General features: G+C 34.0%; 1 protein-coding gene across 1 annotated transcript in view; it reads right to left on the bottom strand.

The window, feature by feature from the left end:
- Window positions 1-609: 609 nt before the first annotated feature.
- LOC6640033 (laccase-5) overlaps window positions 610-18878 on the bottom strand; it is a 34783-nt gene continuing 16514 nt past the window's right edge. The window contains exons 2-8 of the mRNA XM_023182191.2: window positions 8033-8513; window positions 4606-5366; window positions 3684-3868; window positions 2071-2266; window positions 1790-2002; window positions 1493-1723; window positions 610-1190 (exon numbers count right to left, since the gene is read on the bottom strand). Of these exons, the coding sequence (XP_023037959.2) occupies window positions 1042-1190; window positions 1493-1723; window positions 1790-2002; window positions 2071-2266; window positions 3684-3868; window positions 4606-5366; window positions 8033-8513 (2216 nt within the window). The 3' untranslated portion in view covers window positions 610-1041. The remainder of the gene's footprint in view (window positions 1191-1492; window positions 1724-1789; window positions 2003-2070; window positions 2267-3683; window positions 3869-4605; window positions 5367-8032; window positions 8514-18878) is intronic.

Raw genomic sequence — 18878 nt, 5'->3', positions numbered from 1 at the left:
GGATACAATACATTTGAATATATGTATGCGTGGCCATTTTGAAGCTAAAAAAAAATGATTCAAAAATATTCATTTCGAGTACAATTTTCAGCAGTGCGTTGTGACTTTGTTCAGTAGAGTAAAATAGCTTAAGCATTATTATGTATATATATGTATATATATATATATATATAGATTTATTCATTATAAGATTTGTATGTACATTTAGATTATTTATAGCTTTATTCATTTAATTAATATACATATATATATATATTTGTTTATAACTTAAAGATTGAATTTCTCAATGGGCAAAAAGAATTGCGCAAAAATGCTTTCATTTGGACAAGTGTTGAACAAGTAGGCACCAGCAAGGCAGGGAATTATCAAGGACATTAGTCCTCGGTATATACATATACATGTGTGTGTGTCTTTGTGTGTGTTTGTATGTGTGTGTGTGTGTGTCTATAACTTTTTGTTTTTAACAATACAGGAAACTAGCACTTAATCGAAATATACTAACAATTGCTAGATACATAGATCATTAAGATACTTTTTACAGCGAAATCCTGTTTTGTATATACAAAGAAACAAAAAATATTATATGCACATATGTATGTACATGCAGGTATATAAAATAGATATAGATAGGTGTGTATATATATATAGGTTCAATCCTTTCGATTTCATCCGTTCTGAGGGGTTTGCATTTAACTATTGGAAGTCGGTGTATTTTGTGGGTTGTGGGGGGACAGGAAGTAGGGTTAAGACTTACAAAAGACTGTGAGTATTATTTTTACAGTTAGGCATTGGCAGTGTTTTTTGTTTGTCGTTCTTCTTTCTTTTTTGTTTGTTTGTTTTCTAGGACTCTGTGCGTCATCATGCGGTATATACAAATAGAAATACATACATACATACTTATTGTGCTGCGTGTGTGTGTGTGTAGGTGTGAGTGTCTTAAACTTTGTACAAAACTGTTCAATCAGTAGGTAGAGGTCTTGTTCGCATCAATTTCTATTTATGTTCAGTTTTTGTATTCATTCTTTTCATCTACCAATTCTCCTAATTAATGGGTATGGGCGGAGTGTGATCACCGCACGTGGGGAAACCAGGCGGCACTGGTGGCAGATCGGCATTTGTGCCAACCTGTAAAATCAAATTCATACCAATGACAATATGGAATAGGAAATGACAATGGAAGAGCCAGAAACCTAAAAGGAAAAATCAAGTTTAGTAAACGGTTCATTCTGTCTTGGTTTTCCAAATGGCGGATCAAGTGGTGTTATATAAAAAGAAACTCTGCTCCCTAAAGTATGCAGTAAGCATCACTTTTGAAACATATCAAGAAATTTTGGAATGTGCTGTGTTTAAAATATAATCCTCAAAGCATTCATTGTTTATGGACACATTGAAAATCCGTTTATGAATACTTTTCTAACCCGTTGCATACTTTAAGGAGCAAAGTTACCCCACCGCTATATCCGCCCCTCTATGCGTTGTGATGGAAAATTACCAGGATTATCGGCTCTGAAACGTAGCACAACATAACCATTATTTGGCACTGCAATTGTGTCCTTAGTTGGTGGCAAATTATACTGTCGATGGAGCAGACCACGTCTATCCAAATCCAGAGCATGCTTCAGATTGATCTTCTTAACCGTGGAGTCCGGTGACCGTCCAATACCAATCACACTGAATCCATAGCCGTGCAAATGGAAGGGATGCGAGAGATTTGGTTGTTGTACTGCGAAATAATATTTTCATTAGTCTTTTATTTCCCCATTTTTTTTAAGGGTTTTAAAAAACTTACCTTCATCGACCAACACAACCTCTACAATGGCATTGAGGGGTATATCGATTTTGTGAGTGCACATGCAATTGGGTCCACAGTCAGCTGGCCGATTGTCACCATTGCAGAATTGTTCGGGATTGATTTCATTATATTGTGATGTAAGTGGTGCTGGCGCCGATAGATAGGAAATCTCATCGATAAGCGAGATAACATGATCTCCCGTGGGTGCAACTGAATTGAAGAGTACATAAGAGATAAGTATATAGAGATCTTATTCGTTTGATATTCGATTTGCTTACCCAAGAATCGATTATATGTATTGGGCTGGAAGAGATCCTCGGCACGGTAGACAAAGAAACGGAATGGCAGGAATATCTTCACATCGGGTTTCTCGGCCAAAATACCGCGATCAATTTCTTGAGCATTTTTCAATTGACTAACACAAATGGCATCGTTTCTATCACGGTTGCATTGGGCGTCCAAGGGGTTCATGACCTTTTGTTTATTATTTTTGTGTTCGTTTGTGTCATTTCATGTTCGGGGTCATTAAAATGCATAGTACATAGATTTGTGTTTGTTTTTTTTTTTGGGTTTGTTTATATACAAGTGCAAAAATTACAACGTTTCGAGTTGCATTTGGTGGTCATATGATACATTTTGGAGTGGGAAAGATAGAGAAAAATATCATAGTTTTAGATATGCCATTGTGTAGGTTTCAATAAATTGAGTTGCAACTACTCTACATACATGACAGATATTCGTGCCGTTGTAGTTTACATTATATATATATATATTATATATCATACATCGGACTTACAAGATAGTTGTAATTACACACAGACTTATTTACAGAAAATGTGTGTTATTAACTATCGCACAGTGATCTTTTAAGCTCATAGAGGAAGCCTTAAGCCTATTAAGTGTCTTCTATCAGATGCAATATATATATATACTATATGTTTCTAACTTGGATTGCCTACGTCTAATAGGAAATCATTATTTATTCCATAAATCGGATAATAAATCAAACTTGAGCAATGCAGATGAACCTCTAGTTTTGCCTTTGCATAAATTAGAAAAAAAACTAACAATAAGTGAAAGCAATGTGAATTCTACAATTTATATCACAATCAGCTTATATATTAAATATCTATATTAAATATAGATCTTTCAGTTACATAAATATACTGTTGATTCTTTAAAAAACTACTCAAAACTCACTATATATAAAAGTAGAGAACTCTAAGCAAGTCATAAACTAATAGGTAATTGTGAGACAGAACAGATTTTTGGGTTTTTTTTTTTAAGATCAATATTCGATTTTAAAAACCAAAGACTTTTTTGGCAAATAATCATATTCGTATAAGATTTAACATCTAAGAAATGAAAAAATCGTATGAATATTAAAAAATTTCATTAAGTGAACACTTTGTTTTGCATTACTCGAAAATTATTGAAAATTTTTAACGACTTCATTAATTTTGAATATATTCAATATGAGGCTTTTTCTGATGAAAACAATGTATCAATAGCTGTCATAAATTGATATGCAGAATATTGAAAATATAAAAACCCCGTCTCACAGTCCCCCAAAGCTTTATTACTACCGCCTCTAAAAAGTGCTGGTAAATTAAATAATTGTAATTTTATTAAAATATACAAAATACTGTCTGCCGTTTGAGCCATTGACATCAAAGCTTACAGGTCTACATATTGTGTATATGGAAAATGAACTTACTTGTGATTAGCTCATTGAATAAATGCATTTGCATTTTCGTTCAATACGGGGGGGGGGGGCAACGCAAGGCGTTTTCGGTTAAAGTTTGTTAAAAAGAAATATATCGGTGATTTCGAGAAACAACCGATACAGTCTTTTCTAAAAAAATATAAACAAAATGAAAAAAAGACTTACCACACCCTGCGGAATACCCACATCGTAGGTGGGCGGCTGCGATGCCGGCTGATAGGGACCACGAGCGTAACGTAGAATGGCCAATTGCTGGGCACGACGGATGCCACATTCACCCAGACCACGCAGTTGAATCCAATAGGCACCCACAGGCTGATCGGCGGTGATAACGAAATCGTAACGTTCACCTGAAAGTTCATGAGATTATATTAGATGTATTTGCATATAAATATTTGTAATAGATTTTAATGTTAGTCAGTTAGTTTGCTCCGCTTTAAACGACCTTGATTACGTAGTTAGTCTGTCTAATTTGAATTCCAATTCCACATTCTCGTGGCTTCGATAAATTTGAAATATTTGCCACTGGTTTGGTCATTTGGGATCTCTTGAACGGAATTATGTAAATTTTGCAACATGCATAAATGAAATCGACTGTACTTGTAATGTAAAGTAGGGCAACTTGTTGGTTATAATTTTTAAATTTGTCATTAGCCCACTATTAGTTAGTTAGTAGGTATGAGATATGAATAGCTAACCAACAAGTTAACGAATCCATTTGAATAGATGCATATGGTAACTGCTGGTTGTAGGCAGCAGAAGGAATGCAAAACCGTAACGGACGGCAAAAGTGAAAGGCTGCTGGAAGTACTACACATGCTCACATATGTGTGTGTGTGTGTGTGTGTGTGTATGTATTTATCTTTATGTATATGCAGTACAACTGGTTGCTCTATGGGCAGGTTTGTCTAATTGGGGCTATAGCTAATTACAATACTCTTATGACACCAGGCCATTGACAGTCATAGGGGTGGAGACATATTTTTTGGTCATATCTTAAAGTGCATTTCGTCAAAAAACTGTTCAACATGCCAAATAATCTATTGAGCAATTGCATTAAGAGTTTAATTAAGATTAGATCACATACCTGAGAATGAGATGATTGTGTTGACATCAACCGGATGCACGGGTTCTCCATCAGTGGCAATCACTGTCATGCCATGTCCCTCGATCGTGACCTGAGCGGGGCAAACGGATGCAAAAGCATTTATCATGCGGAATCTGTAGCGACGACCAGGAGTAATTGTGAATATTTCCAATGGAGTATTGGTCATGAAGCCAGTGTTGGGATCACGGAACTGTCCCTTGCCATTGATCAGCATAGATTCGGGATCCTGGCCGGTGTTGACAGCCAGACGACCAGGATAACGCTCGGCGGCATCTTCATGCAACCAATCGCTAATCAGCATAATGTGAGTGGTCAAATCAAAGTCATATAGATGCGAATTGGGATCCCGCGATGGAGGCTGACGGACAACAACACTGCCATACAATCCATCAAGTTTCTGCAGACCTGTGTGGGCGTGCCAGAAATGAGTACCAGCATTTCCTGTCCACTGATAACGGAACGTATTGCCCTGCTGAATGGGGCACTGGGTGACGAATGGCACACCATCGTAGTATTGGGAGCCGCGTTGCCAAATACCATGCCAATGGATGGTTACCTCCATGCCCTCCATATGGTTCTCCACATCGATGACAACCTTATCGTTCTCGCAGACCTGAATACTGGGACCCGGTATCATCCGATTAGCCGTGAGAATTCCACGCTCAACACCATCGGCCAAAACACATTGACAATGACTCCAAACCGTATTGGTGGCATTCGGTGTGCACACCTGACAGGCCCTGTACGGAAGAGAGTACACGTACACAGACACGAAACGTTAAATGCAGAATTGTATAAGAAATAAAAACTGAATAGGCATGAAGGCAAACCAAATTACCAATGAAAATCAAGACACGTCTATCGTCTGTCTCTCTGGCTCCACTCTGTTGTCAAATCAACCATACTATTGTGTTTTTTTCTGAAGTTTGCCCCCAGGTTGCAAGCATAATATAATATCAGGACTGAGTGAAATATTTGATGTTTACCGGTCTCGCCTTAACCATTTCAAGCTTTTCCCTCATTTCTGCGCTTTGGAAAATTGCATCGACTACAGGAAGTTCATCATACTCGCAATCGAAATAATAATGAACGGATGCAGATTGCAAATTGGTGGCAACAATTTTATCACATTGTTGGAGTGGCGCACCTCTCAACTGCTTTGACTTCAACTAAACTAAACTCAACTCAACTCAACTCAACTGCAGTGAATTGAGCACCAGCCATGGAGCGGGGATATTTCAAAAATATATTAAAGAAAAACTCATAAAATTCCTTAATTGCTTACATGGATGATTGAACAGCTTATGAAATATTAAGGTGATGTCAATTAGTCAACTTTGTCGAGTTCAATTAATGAATAAATAACTCAATATAAAGAAAAACCAAATGTTTCAATTTAGGCAGTTGTCAGTTCCTATACAATTAAGCCATCAAAGTTAAACACACAAAATTTGCGTATATAAAATGAAAAATGTGATAGAATGATCATTTTAAAGGCATAAAGCGACTTCACTTTAAGCTTCAATGTGCTAGAGATAAGAATCAAGATCGGATTGAGTTAAGAGACAAAGTAATTAAATGTGGCTAATCACCAATTAATGTCATTATCCATACACTTGACTAAAATGTAAATAGGGAATTATAAAGCTCACAAATCTTGTGTAGATAACAAAAGGGATTGGAGAGATTTTGAATTTAAAGCAATTTGAAGACCATTTTTGAGACGAAAGGTGAAACAACATAATTATAGAAAAAGAAATTGCTTAAGGACCAATTAAAATAATGCACGATGATCAAAAACGTTTGCCTTAATTAACTATGTATATTATAATCATCACGTTTTTATAAACGTTGCTGGCGTACATTGCGTATACTCATTTTTGCCAAAATCATCTTATCAAAATCACCTTATTTATTTATCTATTTACGTCAACTAACACATCAATCAAGATCGGATCTTAAAAGTTATCTTCATCGACAATAAATGCAAATTAATTTGAAAAAGATAACCAACTTGGGATTATAAATGTTGCTGGCATACACTGCGTATACGCATTTTTGACAAAAAATATTTGATTTTATACTTAAAAAGCAAATTTAATTGACAATAAAGGTAAATTAATTTGGAATAATGAATTAAAAAAAAAAACGCATACGCACAGACGGACGGACGGACGGACAGACGGACAGACGAACATGGCTATATCAACTCAGCTTCTCATGCTGATCAAGAATATATATACTTTATGGGGTCGGAAACGTCTCCTTCTGTGCGGTACAAACATCTGACCAATTTTATAATACCCTCTGCAAGGGTATAACAAGTTTTTAAGGTTGAATGAAACTTATGCTTTGTCTGATTTTCATATTCAAAATTAATCACAATGGTTAATCGCAATGGTTTACTTCCAAGTCTCTTTACTAATGCTACAAACTCTGATCTATTTCCGATCAAAAAACTGAAACTATTTAAATTTCTTTCTTGGACATAAGTCAATAATGCTTTCGATACTCAAGACTTTTCCCAAAACGTTATTTTGGATGATCAAAATTGCAAATAGCTTAAAGATCATTCAATATTCGCTCCAAGATGCAAATTCAAAATGAATTAGTTGTGGTTTGGTTTTGTATTCACCATGACTGAGAGAACATAGGATCAAACTACTCAAACCAATGAGGCCTAAACTGTATGTACCCAGTGGGAAGACGGTCTCTTTAGTTGCAAGAGTAAACTTTTAGACTAAAACCGAGTTCTTTTCAAGTTTCAATGGCATTTATATGTTGCAGAAACCATTTCTGTTCTCCTACTTTGAGTAAACGTTGCTGACATAACTTCAGAGAAATGTAAAATGTAATAGAAGTAATGAATAGAGGTCTTTGGTCACAAACTAACTTAAAGCCTCGAGCTATTGCTTATATACATACATATGCATGGTTACTTTGTATGAACCATATTTCTGCCACTGAGAGAAAAGACTTAGGCTGGCATATCTAAGCTGATATTGGAAATGTTTTAATTAAGTTTGTCTATTTAAAGAGTCTTTGACGACACTTGCTTTAGATTAAGCATATATGAACTTTTGACCCTTGGCATCCCATTTAATTTCTCTCAGTGTATGCGTCTCGCATGGCTTTCCGCGTCGGCTGCTTAGTTGCTGCTGCGGCGTTCGTCAACTAAGTTGCTGGCAAACTGTCTGTTGTGTTGCTTCATGTTTCTCTCTTTGTTTGTTTATTTGCCTGTCAGCAATAAGTAATAGCGTGGGAATAAAATATGAACCTAATACTCTGACTAGCCTCACGACCAACTAGTCTCTTGTGTTTGCTTTTCCTGGTGTTTTAATTTGATTTGGATATAGGTCTGGACTGTATATGTGCACTATAAATAGGCCAAGTTGGCCATACTTACGCTCCCAGTACTGTGTAGTATTCCAGGGTGAAGTGATAATAACAGATTCTTGGAGGCTCGCCCTCTCGGCAGGCGCGCGCACACTCATCGGGAGCCGATAGAGCGGGATTGCGGCGCAATTCGGCAGTGGCACTCGTTGAGAAGTCAAGGTGACGGAACGGCGACTTCGGATTGGGTTCGACCACGGTGCCTGTTGCCTTATTGGCTGGATAGCGGGCCGAGCTGGGTAGAGTGCCACGTGAGTTCAGATAGCCACTGCCAGCGGTCAATGATGGCTTCGCCCCACCGGCGGGGGCTCCACTGCCCAGGCTGTTGCTATTGAGGGGCACTGGCCGTGGTATGCCCGCCGTTAGAGAGGGGTGCGTCTGGACGAGGCCATGGGTGGCCGAATAGAAGGGCGAATCGAAGGGTGTCGAGCTGCTGGGTGTGGCCACATGCTGTTGCCAGTAGGAGCCCGCCGGCGTTTGGTCCCGTTGATTGTCTAGAAAAAACACCAAGCAAACAAAATCAGTTAACTTCTTTTAGCGGCTCTTCAGGTTTTTATATATTTATTTTGGTTTTTGTTTTTTTTTCAATTCAATTAATTTCAAATCTCGGTCTGGGGCACGTCATAAAAATCGTGTCCAAGGACGTGGCAAATTAAGTGCAAATTGGCAAACCGTTTGCAGTATCTGCTTAATTTTTGCGCAATCATAAGAGTTCAATCTGCTAAGGCAATGACGCAATGCTCGCTCATTTGTAGCCACTAATTAAGTGGCAGTCTTGTATTTGCTTTGGTCAGAAATAAAAAGTTTTGCTGTTGGTAATAAAAATCTGTTACCTTGATTGTTTATATTTTAGCCGCACATACCTCCACACACACACACACACAGAGTCATACTTCATATATAATATATATATAACCATTTATGTATCTACTCACCGAAAGGTGCGTGCTAATACAATGGCCCCATCCCTGATTGTTATCGCATTCAATTCGAAACAAATGAATGAGAGAGAGAGTGAAAAGGAAACGAAATTCCAAAAAAAATATTATCTTTTGTTCTGCCCTCTTGAATCGTGGGCCTAGATTTATTGTCTCTTGCCTGATTATAGTGCAATCTGTGAATATGAAATTGCATATCATGGAAAAATGGAATGTCTACCCACTTTTTGTCTGTTCAAAAAAAGTGAAATATTATCAGTTATGTATTCCTGATATGCATTTTAATTTAAATGGAAATGGCGTAACGCAAAAGCTTGTCGAATAAAACTAGGTTATGGATTTTTCATTTTGTTTTTTGTTTTTTTTTTCAGCTACCTGATCTAAAATTGTCTCAAATTGGGCCAAAACTCCATTGATTACCTGTGCTTGGCAATCTATTGGCCATAACTTTAGTTAAAGTTGTTATTTCGCATTCGCAAGAAGACAAAATGTTTAGCTACTATAAAATTGTTTACGATGTCAATTCAATTCTATTTTATTTCCCATTCTAGCACTAATAGTTTCGATTTATTGTTCTAGTCATTAAAGTAACTTTATTTAGTTAGTTAAACCATGAAAAGATTCGCTTCAAATGATGTATTAATCAATATTGGAAATTAAAAATGTTTATTGTTAATTGCAAGATTTAAATAAATTCTTAGAAGTTTAATAAATACTTATAAATTTGTTCTAAAAATTGCAAACTTCCTTTTAGATATAAGAACAACAAACAATCCCATGATTCAGTTGATTTTTAAATAATTTTCAAAATCCATGCCTATATTTTTTCTTTAAAAATGTCACCTTTAAATTCATTTTTAACCTGTTTGTGCAAACGTTGAAAATTTGCAACAATCGAGTCAGAATGCCTCTTTCCCCACCCCTTGCCCAAAAATATATGTGTTTGATGGCATTTGATAGCACAGAAATTAGCTATAATTAAGATGAACTTTAGAGTTTTGAGCGTTTTGATAAAAGCATAAAAAATGAATGAAATATACTGTAAGCAGCAGTTCGGAGCAATGACTTGAACAATTATTAAACTCACTCGTGAAATAAAAGTCATACTTGAATATTGACACCCTGTCTTAGTATCTAGGGGACTTAAAACTGGTTCTAAAAAAAATGACTTATTGCTACCCAGAATGTAATTGTCTTCAATTTCATACTTAACAGTATTTATCCCATCTCATAATATTTGATGTCCAAGTACAAATTTACCTCATTTTATTTGTTCTTATTTCAACTTTTTTAAAGAAATCTACAACTTGCAATCTATTTCCAAAACCTTTTCACATGTTTTGTGTAGTGCATAATCAAGGTGACATTTGAAAAACTAATGAATTAGTACATTTCTAGATATCTAGAGTGTTAAGTGATAAACTAGTCATGTTTTTATTTGTATAAATTAACTGTGAAAAGCAAAAAATAAAACAAACTGTTTACCTCTGAAAACCGATCAATCATTTTCTATGAAAATTCTTGGCTTATTGCCTTCAAACTACGTGAAAGAATTCTGTATATATTTCAATGCATAATCCAATTCATTGGCTCGATTGATTAAATAAATTGTTAAATGCACATATATGAAAAAATTGTCAATTAGGTGGGCGTTTTCGAAAACAAGACTTCGACAGGTCGAATTGTTTTATAGACATTTTATGCACACCGCGCAACCAAATTGGGAACTTTGCCAAATGCACATGCTAAATGTGTAGAATGTTTGGAGTGCTGCAGCAAATTTAGCATAGATTTTTGGTTCCGACATGAACTTCAAACGATTTCTCATCAATCATCATGGCATGGTGCAGAATTATTTAACCGAAAAAATTAACAATATCGAATTTAAAAAAGAGCACAAACCAAATGCATTTACATAAATGCGACTTTCGAAGGAAAGTTTTTTGAATGACAATTTAGGAAGTTTTTTTTGGTGTTGTTTGTGTTGGTGAATAATAGAAAGTAGATGAAGAGCCATCGACATGGAGAGAATAAAAACTTTTATGCTACATATAGTCCTGCAATTATTAGTTAGTTAAGACTGTAAGTTATGAAAGCCACAATCCTTTAACAGATTATATAATAGATTTTGGCATTTATCTTTGGCAGTGCCCAAAAATATAAATTTAAATTGAGACAAACATCTGATTATCCTTTTGTAGCTGCTCTGGCATATCTGAAACGTTACAAACTTGCTGGAGCTTCTTTCCTTTCCGGAAATTTAAGTTTGGAGGAAAACGCTTTATATAGACACATCGAAAATAAATATTCTTTAATTTTACAATGTTGGAAGAAAAAATAGAAGCGGCAAGCTTTTTTGATTTTGAAATCTTTTTTTTTTCAACGCTGGACAAATTACCCGACCTGAAAATCAGTGTTCAAGAATGTGAGTTAGTATTTATATTATTTTCATTAATTTCTACACCTATTTTCGCGAAACTGATAGTACAAGGTGGCGCCAAAGAAGTCATCAGGGCCAAAAGAAGTCACCCGATGTTGTATAAAAAACTTTGATTCTGTTTTTAAATTATGTTTATTTAAACATTGATAAATTTATTGGCCAAATAAACATAAGCTTTTTTTATTTAAAAAAAAAAATTAGAGCCAAACAACATCGGGTGACTTCTTTTGGGCCGGATGACTTCTTTGGCGCCACCTTGTATATATATTTTACATTTTACATATTGTTGATGTTTGATTATATATATGTTGATTGTTATATTTTAAATAGACAACATTTTTATGATATTTAGTAGAGTTTTAATAAAAATAGGAACTCTACGCTCACGCCTCAATTAATACTTATATACTCTATAAAGAGGTATATAAATAAGAAAGGAATGCCAGACAATGCAGCTGTTGAGAAAAAAAAAATCAATTTTGTTTCCCTTTAATATTTAAAAAAAAATTTCATTACAATAAAATTGTCTATTTCCTGTATGAATATTGATTTGCGACTTCTTTTTTAGCACTCCTAAATTTATTTTAATTACAATAATTTCTTTGAAGTATTAACTATAGCTACGACTTTTACTTGTTTCCTCTTAGACTAATACCAAAGCTTCTACTTCTGAAAGGCTCAAGTCAATTTTCTCCATGGCTTTCCGATTTTAAACAGATCAGCTAATCAACAATTCTTTAATGAATTGTGTGCAGAGAGGAAAATAATATTTGATTACTTATGAATTTATATATTCATGCCCACCAAGTTATGACCCTAATAAAAAACTCATTTGGATTTATGTGTGACTAACGGAAGTGTAATAGATACAGTTGATTTCCTGGTGGAAGTATAGAAGTTTTGTTTTAACTGAAAATGTAATTAGCCTTAGTCAAGACATTTTCAGTCAATTCGAAAGTTTAAATTAATTTTTTGTGACCCTTGTCTAATTTTGAAAATCTCTGCACTGAAACCATTTGGATTTAAGTCTTTTGTTATTACGGTGGACCTTGAATTGATATCCAGCGGTATTAATCTATTTAACAATAGATTACTCTTACCATTCCGTAATGGTGCGTGCCACAAAATAATTTGAATTGACCTCTACATTTTATACAACATTCACCAATTTAGTTATAAATTTGAGACTTTAGTTAAGGTGTTTTTTTTCTTTTGTCGGGTAGGTGTAACAATGTAGATCATTTCCATTTCCGCATCAAATTTATGAGAATATGATTGATTAAAAACTTTTCTTTTTCTGTCGATTTTTGCCCAATGTCATAAGAGAGAGAGAGAGAGGGAGATGGAAAGGCATTTAGGGCATTAATGGCCAACAGGTGAGTGAGCACAACATCGAAACTGATTAACGTTAAGATTGATTAACGCTATTTCTATTGCTATTGCCGGTCTTGCCGTTTCTGCAGTTTGCAATACGATTTCAGGTAAGTAGCAACTGGCACTCTTACACTTACACATTTGCTCACTCATGGAGTGTAGTAGTCAGTTGGTTGTGGCTAGATCGTTTCGATTTTGTTAAACTTTCACAATGAAACCGAAAACTCAACAGCTGGATAATTAGCGACAATAAAGCAGCGCGTTCAGGGAATGGGGCAATAAATTAATTACGAACAACCAACAACCAACAACACAACCCGAAGCAATTACCGCAAAAGTATTAGCCAGAGTAGTAAAATACACATTGCTATATGCACATAGACAAGTAGGAGCCATAATATGTATGTGCATATGGCCAAATACGAATTTAATATGATTTAATATGATATGATATATTGAGTATAAAAAAAAAACCTGATTTCAGTTTGTTAATTTTCACTAAATCACTTGATCGAATATTGAGTTATCATCTCTAATGTTACCTTCTTTTTATTGATGGCTATTAATGAGAAAGAGAATTTATTTTTATTTTCTACATTTCTCTCATTTCAAATATAAATTTAAACCTGATCTACATTTTATATAAAAAACTTGACATAAAAACATACAAAAATTTGCATTAAACTGACACAATAAATTTACTCACTAAATATATAATTACTGACAAATATTTTTTGTTTAAAAATAAGATGTATGTTTTATTTTAGAAATTATATCTAGAATTTACATTTGTGTTTTGTGATTTTCTAATCAAGACAAGAAAGATCTCTAAACTGGTCTTAGCTTTTTATAGGTCATGAATGGCAGATAAAACGGGCTTTGATCCAGTAAAATGAAGTGAGAAATGTAAATCAATTACTGCATTCCATTAGTGGTCTCAATTTCAAAATAAGTCATTAAAAACTATTTACTGTATTAAGATGCTAAAACTTTGACACTTTTAGAAAATCAAATCTAGCAAATAAAATATATTTCAACAACAAAGAAAGTAATTTAAAATCTCTGGGGTAGTTAATGAAAAAAATAATCTTTTTTTTTCAATTTCGTTAAGATAATTCTATGCAAAATTTAATTAACTTCAGTTTGCAGGAAGAAAAATACATTTTTAATTTCAATTTATTACATAAATGTTTAAATCAATGACGTAAAAATAGCAACAAAAATCGCAATTTTAATTGGTCACAAAATTATATATTTTTATTAGTAAACAATTTTTACCTAGGCGAAAGCTAATTTGCCAAAATATACGGAACATCTTAATAAGTATACACAAGGTAGAAAATATTGTGCAAAAAGTGTGCCAAAAAGGCAGACAGACAATGCCGTCCAACAAAATAGGATCAACACTTGCGTGCTCTTTGTAAAGTTATGTATTTATTTTTGCAACTGGGCGAAGTCAATAAAATAAATTTTATTATAACGAATAATTAATTTGTAATAAAATAAATTCAATTTATTAAACACACGTCATCATGTAATATTTGTACCCCTGTAGAGGGTGTTATGGAATTAATCAGATGTTTGTAAAGCAGAGAAAAAAACGTTTCGATTTTAACGTCAAAAAGCTTAAAAAGTTATTTCGTTATCCATCTGATTCAATGGGTCTCACCTCCATTGAAACCATCGGGACTAAACTCTAATTTTATAATTTTTATTGCAGTAGGTAAGTTAAGTTCTTTGTTTGGCTGGATCCGACTGCTATAATATATAGCTGCCATAGCAACGAGCGGTCATAACTACAGTTCTAGATCAATCAATCTGAAAAATCAACTCAAATCTAGCAACTAAAATATATTTAAACTACTTTTCTTAAAATACCAAAGTAAGTACTTTAGTAATTACTATTTATTCTTCAATAAATAGTTATTAACCTTTAAAATTCTTAGTCTGATATACTGGTTAACAACTGTGCTGTTGTACTATGAACTAGGAACGATCGGCTCAAAAAGTAATTTTGGTAATATGAACTTTGATTTTTCATGTGAATATTATCAAATGAGAAAATTAACTTATGCACAAAATAGGATTCTACAGTCTTAAATATTATTAAAATCGAATGACTATATAAGTAGCTGTAGCTTCCTTAGTTTAAAGACCGCACTTAGGTAGAAAGTCAATTTCATGTCATTAACGACTCACACAAAAATTGGCAAGAGGCAATTAATTAATTAACTCCAATAAGGCATTCAGCATTTCCTCTCCCTCCATATACTTATTTCAGACCGTCAAACATTTTCAATATAAAATTCCCATACAAGAAACTATTAGGTACAAGTTATTATCCATATCTAATAGTGTTTCTCAATTTCCGCAACTAAAATATACATTTGAAACTCTTTTTGTGACACTTTAGCGTTACATTTAATTTTGTTTTTCTGTCAAAACAAAGAAAAGTAAAAACAATTCTCTTTAAATTGAAAAACTTTCAGTTTTTACTTTATAATTAAAGTTTTGCCGATGTAGAGCTAAAGTAATCTTTTTGGTTGGCTGCCCAGAGACGCTCTAATTTGGTCACATTAAAATTAATTATTATTTAAATTTAAGTGTTGAGTTATTTTTATGTCTAATTATGTATGTGTTTTCATGAAATTTCAGTCTATCTCTCTGTCCGTGTGTGTCTGTCTGTCTGAGTCCATTGTGTCTGTTGCGTAGAAAGTACAAAACTGCGTGTAACCGTTTCGCATGTACTATATTTTCTTTGTCGGCCAAGCCCAGGGAAATTGAAATTGAAATGTAGCCACTGCCTCATATACTTTCATGCTGCCCGTGGACTTCCATTTAAATATACATATTTCATTTTGTGAATGGCAAAGGCACACAGCCCCAGCGAGCCAGATACTATGTAGTTGCTTACTTACTCATAGCCTCATAGCCTCGTCATAGTGGTCGTGGTTGGACCTTAAATTATAACCTTTTTGCTCGCTCATAAATCTCAATGGATTCGGTAAGCGCTGAGGCCAGGTGAAAGTAAATCAGACAATCAATCCATTTTACAGCAAGAAAATTATCTCGTCCACTGGTCTAGCTTCCCTTCCCCACCCCTCCGTTCATTAGGTTCAGTTTGTTTGGCAAAGATAATGCAGTTAAATGCAGTTTAGGACGCGCTTAAGGCTTCCTAAATACAACGATTAAGCTGAATATAAATATGAATTGAATTCGAATTTAAATTGAAAGCTCTGCCATGAGCTGGGGTTACGGCCACATGGCAATTTGATGTGAAATTTGCTCAGTTCCAGCAGCAGTCAACTGGATTTAGCTCTAGTTGTGGTTACAAACATAATTGTATTAGTATTTGTTGAGAAATTGCACAATAGCCAACGATGTTGTCGATTATTAACTGGTTTTCTTGCTGTTGCCATTACTTTTAGCCATTGCCGATATTTGTCCGTTTAACAAAGTACTTTAGATTACCACCAGCAAGGTCAGATTTATACACTTATATATATATATATTTTTTATTGTTGGTCGCGCCCTCGTCCAAGTGCCACATTCCAAAAACCCCCCAAAAAAAAAAAAAACATTTGAACTTTCACTTTGCTCCAAAAAAGTAAAACATAAAAATAAATAAATAAATATGTTATATTTGATCATTTCATTTGTCTTAGCGTCAGTCAAGACATTTTGTAACGTACACGCCCTAAAGTAACCCACATCAAGCATAATCCATAATGTTTTATGACATGCATTTGGGTATTAAATCGGAGCACTTTGCATGTAACTTGTCTCTGACCTTTTAACGGCTATTAAATAGTCGCACAAACTGTTAGAAATGCATAGAAGGCGGTTTAAACCAATGAACCGAGTAGAACTTTAAATGAAGTTAATAAAGTAATGTAACGAATTCACTTTGCCCCATAATGAGTGAAATGAATTCTTTAGACTCTTTTTAAATTTAGCTAATAAGCTGCAACCACATTTTGCTTAGCAATCAATTTTAATCCCTATATTCCTTCCAATCCCTTATAGTTAATATCTTTTCTGCGTATAACTCTTATATTTGCTGTACGATTTTCATGATATTTGTTGGATCAATAGATATAGCTAACCTTTATTTGTGTACCAAATTTAATAAGAATTCGTTCAATATTTACAAATTGGTAGCTCAATATTTTGGAGTTCCCTAGATCTTGACACTTAGACCGAATTCTTGTTAAGAATTGCTTAGGAATTTTGTGTCAAATGCTGAAGAAATGCATATAACACGACTCTTGATACTTTCAGATTTAAAATAAATTCAATAAATGATTGGGTAAATATCATTCATTCATCTAACACTCAACTAAAATGAATGCACATTCAAACAGTATTCTTGTTTCGATTCATTTGTCATAAAAAGGGACGACTCGAAAGTTATGAACACCTTAAAAGTGCATATTCGAGTTTTTTTAGTGTATCAATTGTCAGTTAGTATTTAATTATTTTGGCTTATCATTCATTGACATTCATTCAATCGATTTAAGAATTTTTTGAAATTTTACAAGTACATATTTTGATTCTTATTAATTTCTTTGCATACTTGACACTCATTTCATTTAATTACAATGTTTTCATTTTAAAGTATATTCTGAATAAGTTTCGAGATTTTTTATAAATTTTTTAAAGGAAAACTCTAGTTTTGATCTATCGAAGTCTGATCAATTTTTTATATATTTTCTTATAAACTTTTAAAAAATGTTAACAAACACGACGTATTTTCATTACATAGAATATTGTAAACAATTTGTAAAGGATGATTCAAAGGAATTGGATTGGATTCAATCCACATACTCATTTGGTTTCATTGTGTATGTTGAAAGTTTCTTTAAGTTATTGAAATGAGTTTGATATATCCCCCAAAATCGGAAATACTTACCACCTGTTGCATATATATTTTTGACGCCCTTTCACCCTTTGTATGCAGTTGCTAATAAGCCTTTTCAAATGTTTAACAATTCTGTGTTTTTGTGACCAAATCCTATTGTGAATCATTAGTAATAGTTAATGCTTAGTATACAGATTTTGCCATTTTAGGTTGTCTTTGAAATTTGTGCGACTGCTTTGGTTCCGCTTTGCATGAATAATTTGTTCACTTGGACTGCTTGTTAATAATTGCATTGTTAGTCTATAAATTTTCCCACAATAAGCTTTGACTTTTAATACATACATACATATATAAAAGAATAAATATACCTGTATATATGTAATACTTGATGTTATAGACAAAAGTGCATTGTGCCATTGAATAGCTTGTTGACCACCTGACATGGGCGAAAGTGTAACAAATAGTTTCTTTTCATTTCCATGGATTTGCCTTTCCAAACTTTTTTTTTCTTCTTTTACGACTATGCAAAGTCAAGTTATGAAACTGATGTGGATTTATTTGTTTTTTATTTTTTGCTTTATAGCCAAGCTAAGGTAAGCAGTCAGACAATTTTTGCCCTGGTAGTTGGTTGTTAACATTGTGTCATTGTTGGATTTAGAGCTGCAGCTGTGGCCAAAAGGCAGTGCCACCGAGGTATGATCAATTAAAATGGCTTATGAAGTATGTGGTCGACCGTTAAGTTTATTATATCATAGGGCTCTTTGGCTTGCCGACCACACGGTGTACGTAAAGTCTAATGACTTTTACACTACTTACTCAGGTTAATAACTCAATTATGTTAGCTCAACTATTTTTGGACCAGACTCCAAAATCGATTAACATTGAACGAAAAATTTTCAATTTTCGAAAAGTGAATTATGCAAATGACAAAGAACCGTGTAATTTCGATTAGAAGGGGTGCCCCGCAGTAGCAATGGGCATGGCCCGCCAAGTGTTGATGTGAAGTAATTGAAAGTTACCGCGACCTTCTGAAATTCAATAGCTGATACAATTTGCGCGCACACATACACAAAACAAAAACATTCAAACTATTCAATTCCCAATCATTTGGGTATCCCTCATGGACAATATGAATATGAAATATAATCGCCCTTAGTTGCTACGCAGATGACTTGTCATTTCTTTGAATTTTCCAATTTGTATAAGCATTTCCCAAAAATGTATTCTGACATCTACAATCATTGAC

Source organism: Drosophila willistoni (assembly GCF_018902025.1).
Source record: "Drosophila willistoni isolate 14030-0811.24 chromosome 2L unlocalized genomic scaffold, UCI_dwil_1.1 Seg196, whole genome shotgun sequence".
NCBI lineage: Eukaryota > Metazoa > Arthropoda > Insecta > Diptera > Drosophilidae > Drosophila > Drosophila willistoni.
The sequence above is the reverse complement of the archived record's forward strand: the minus strand, read 5'-3'. Positions and strand labels throughout refer to the sequence as shown.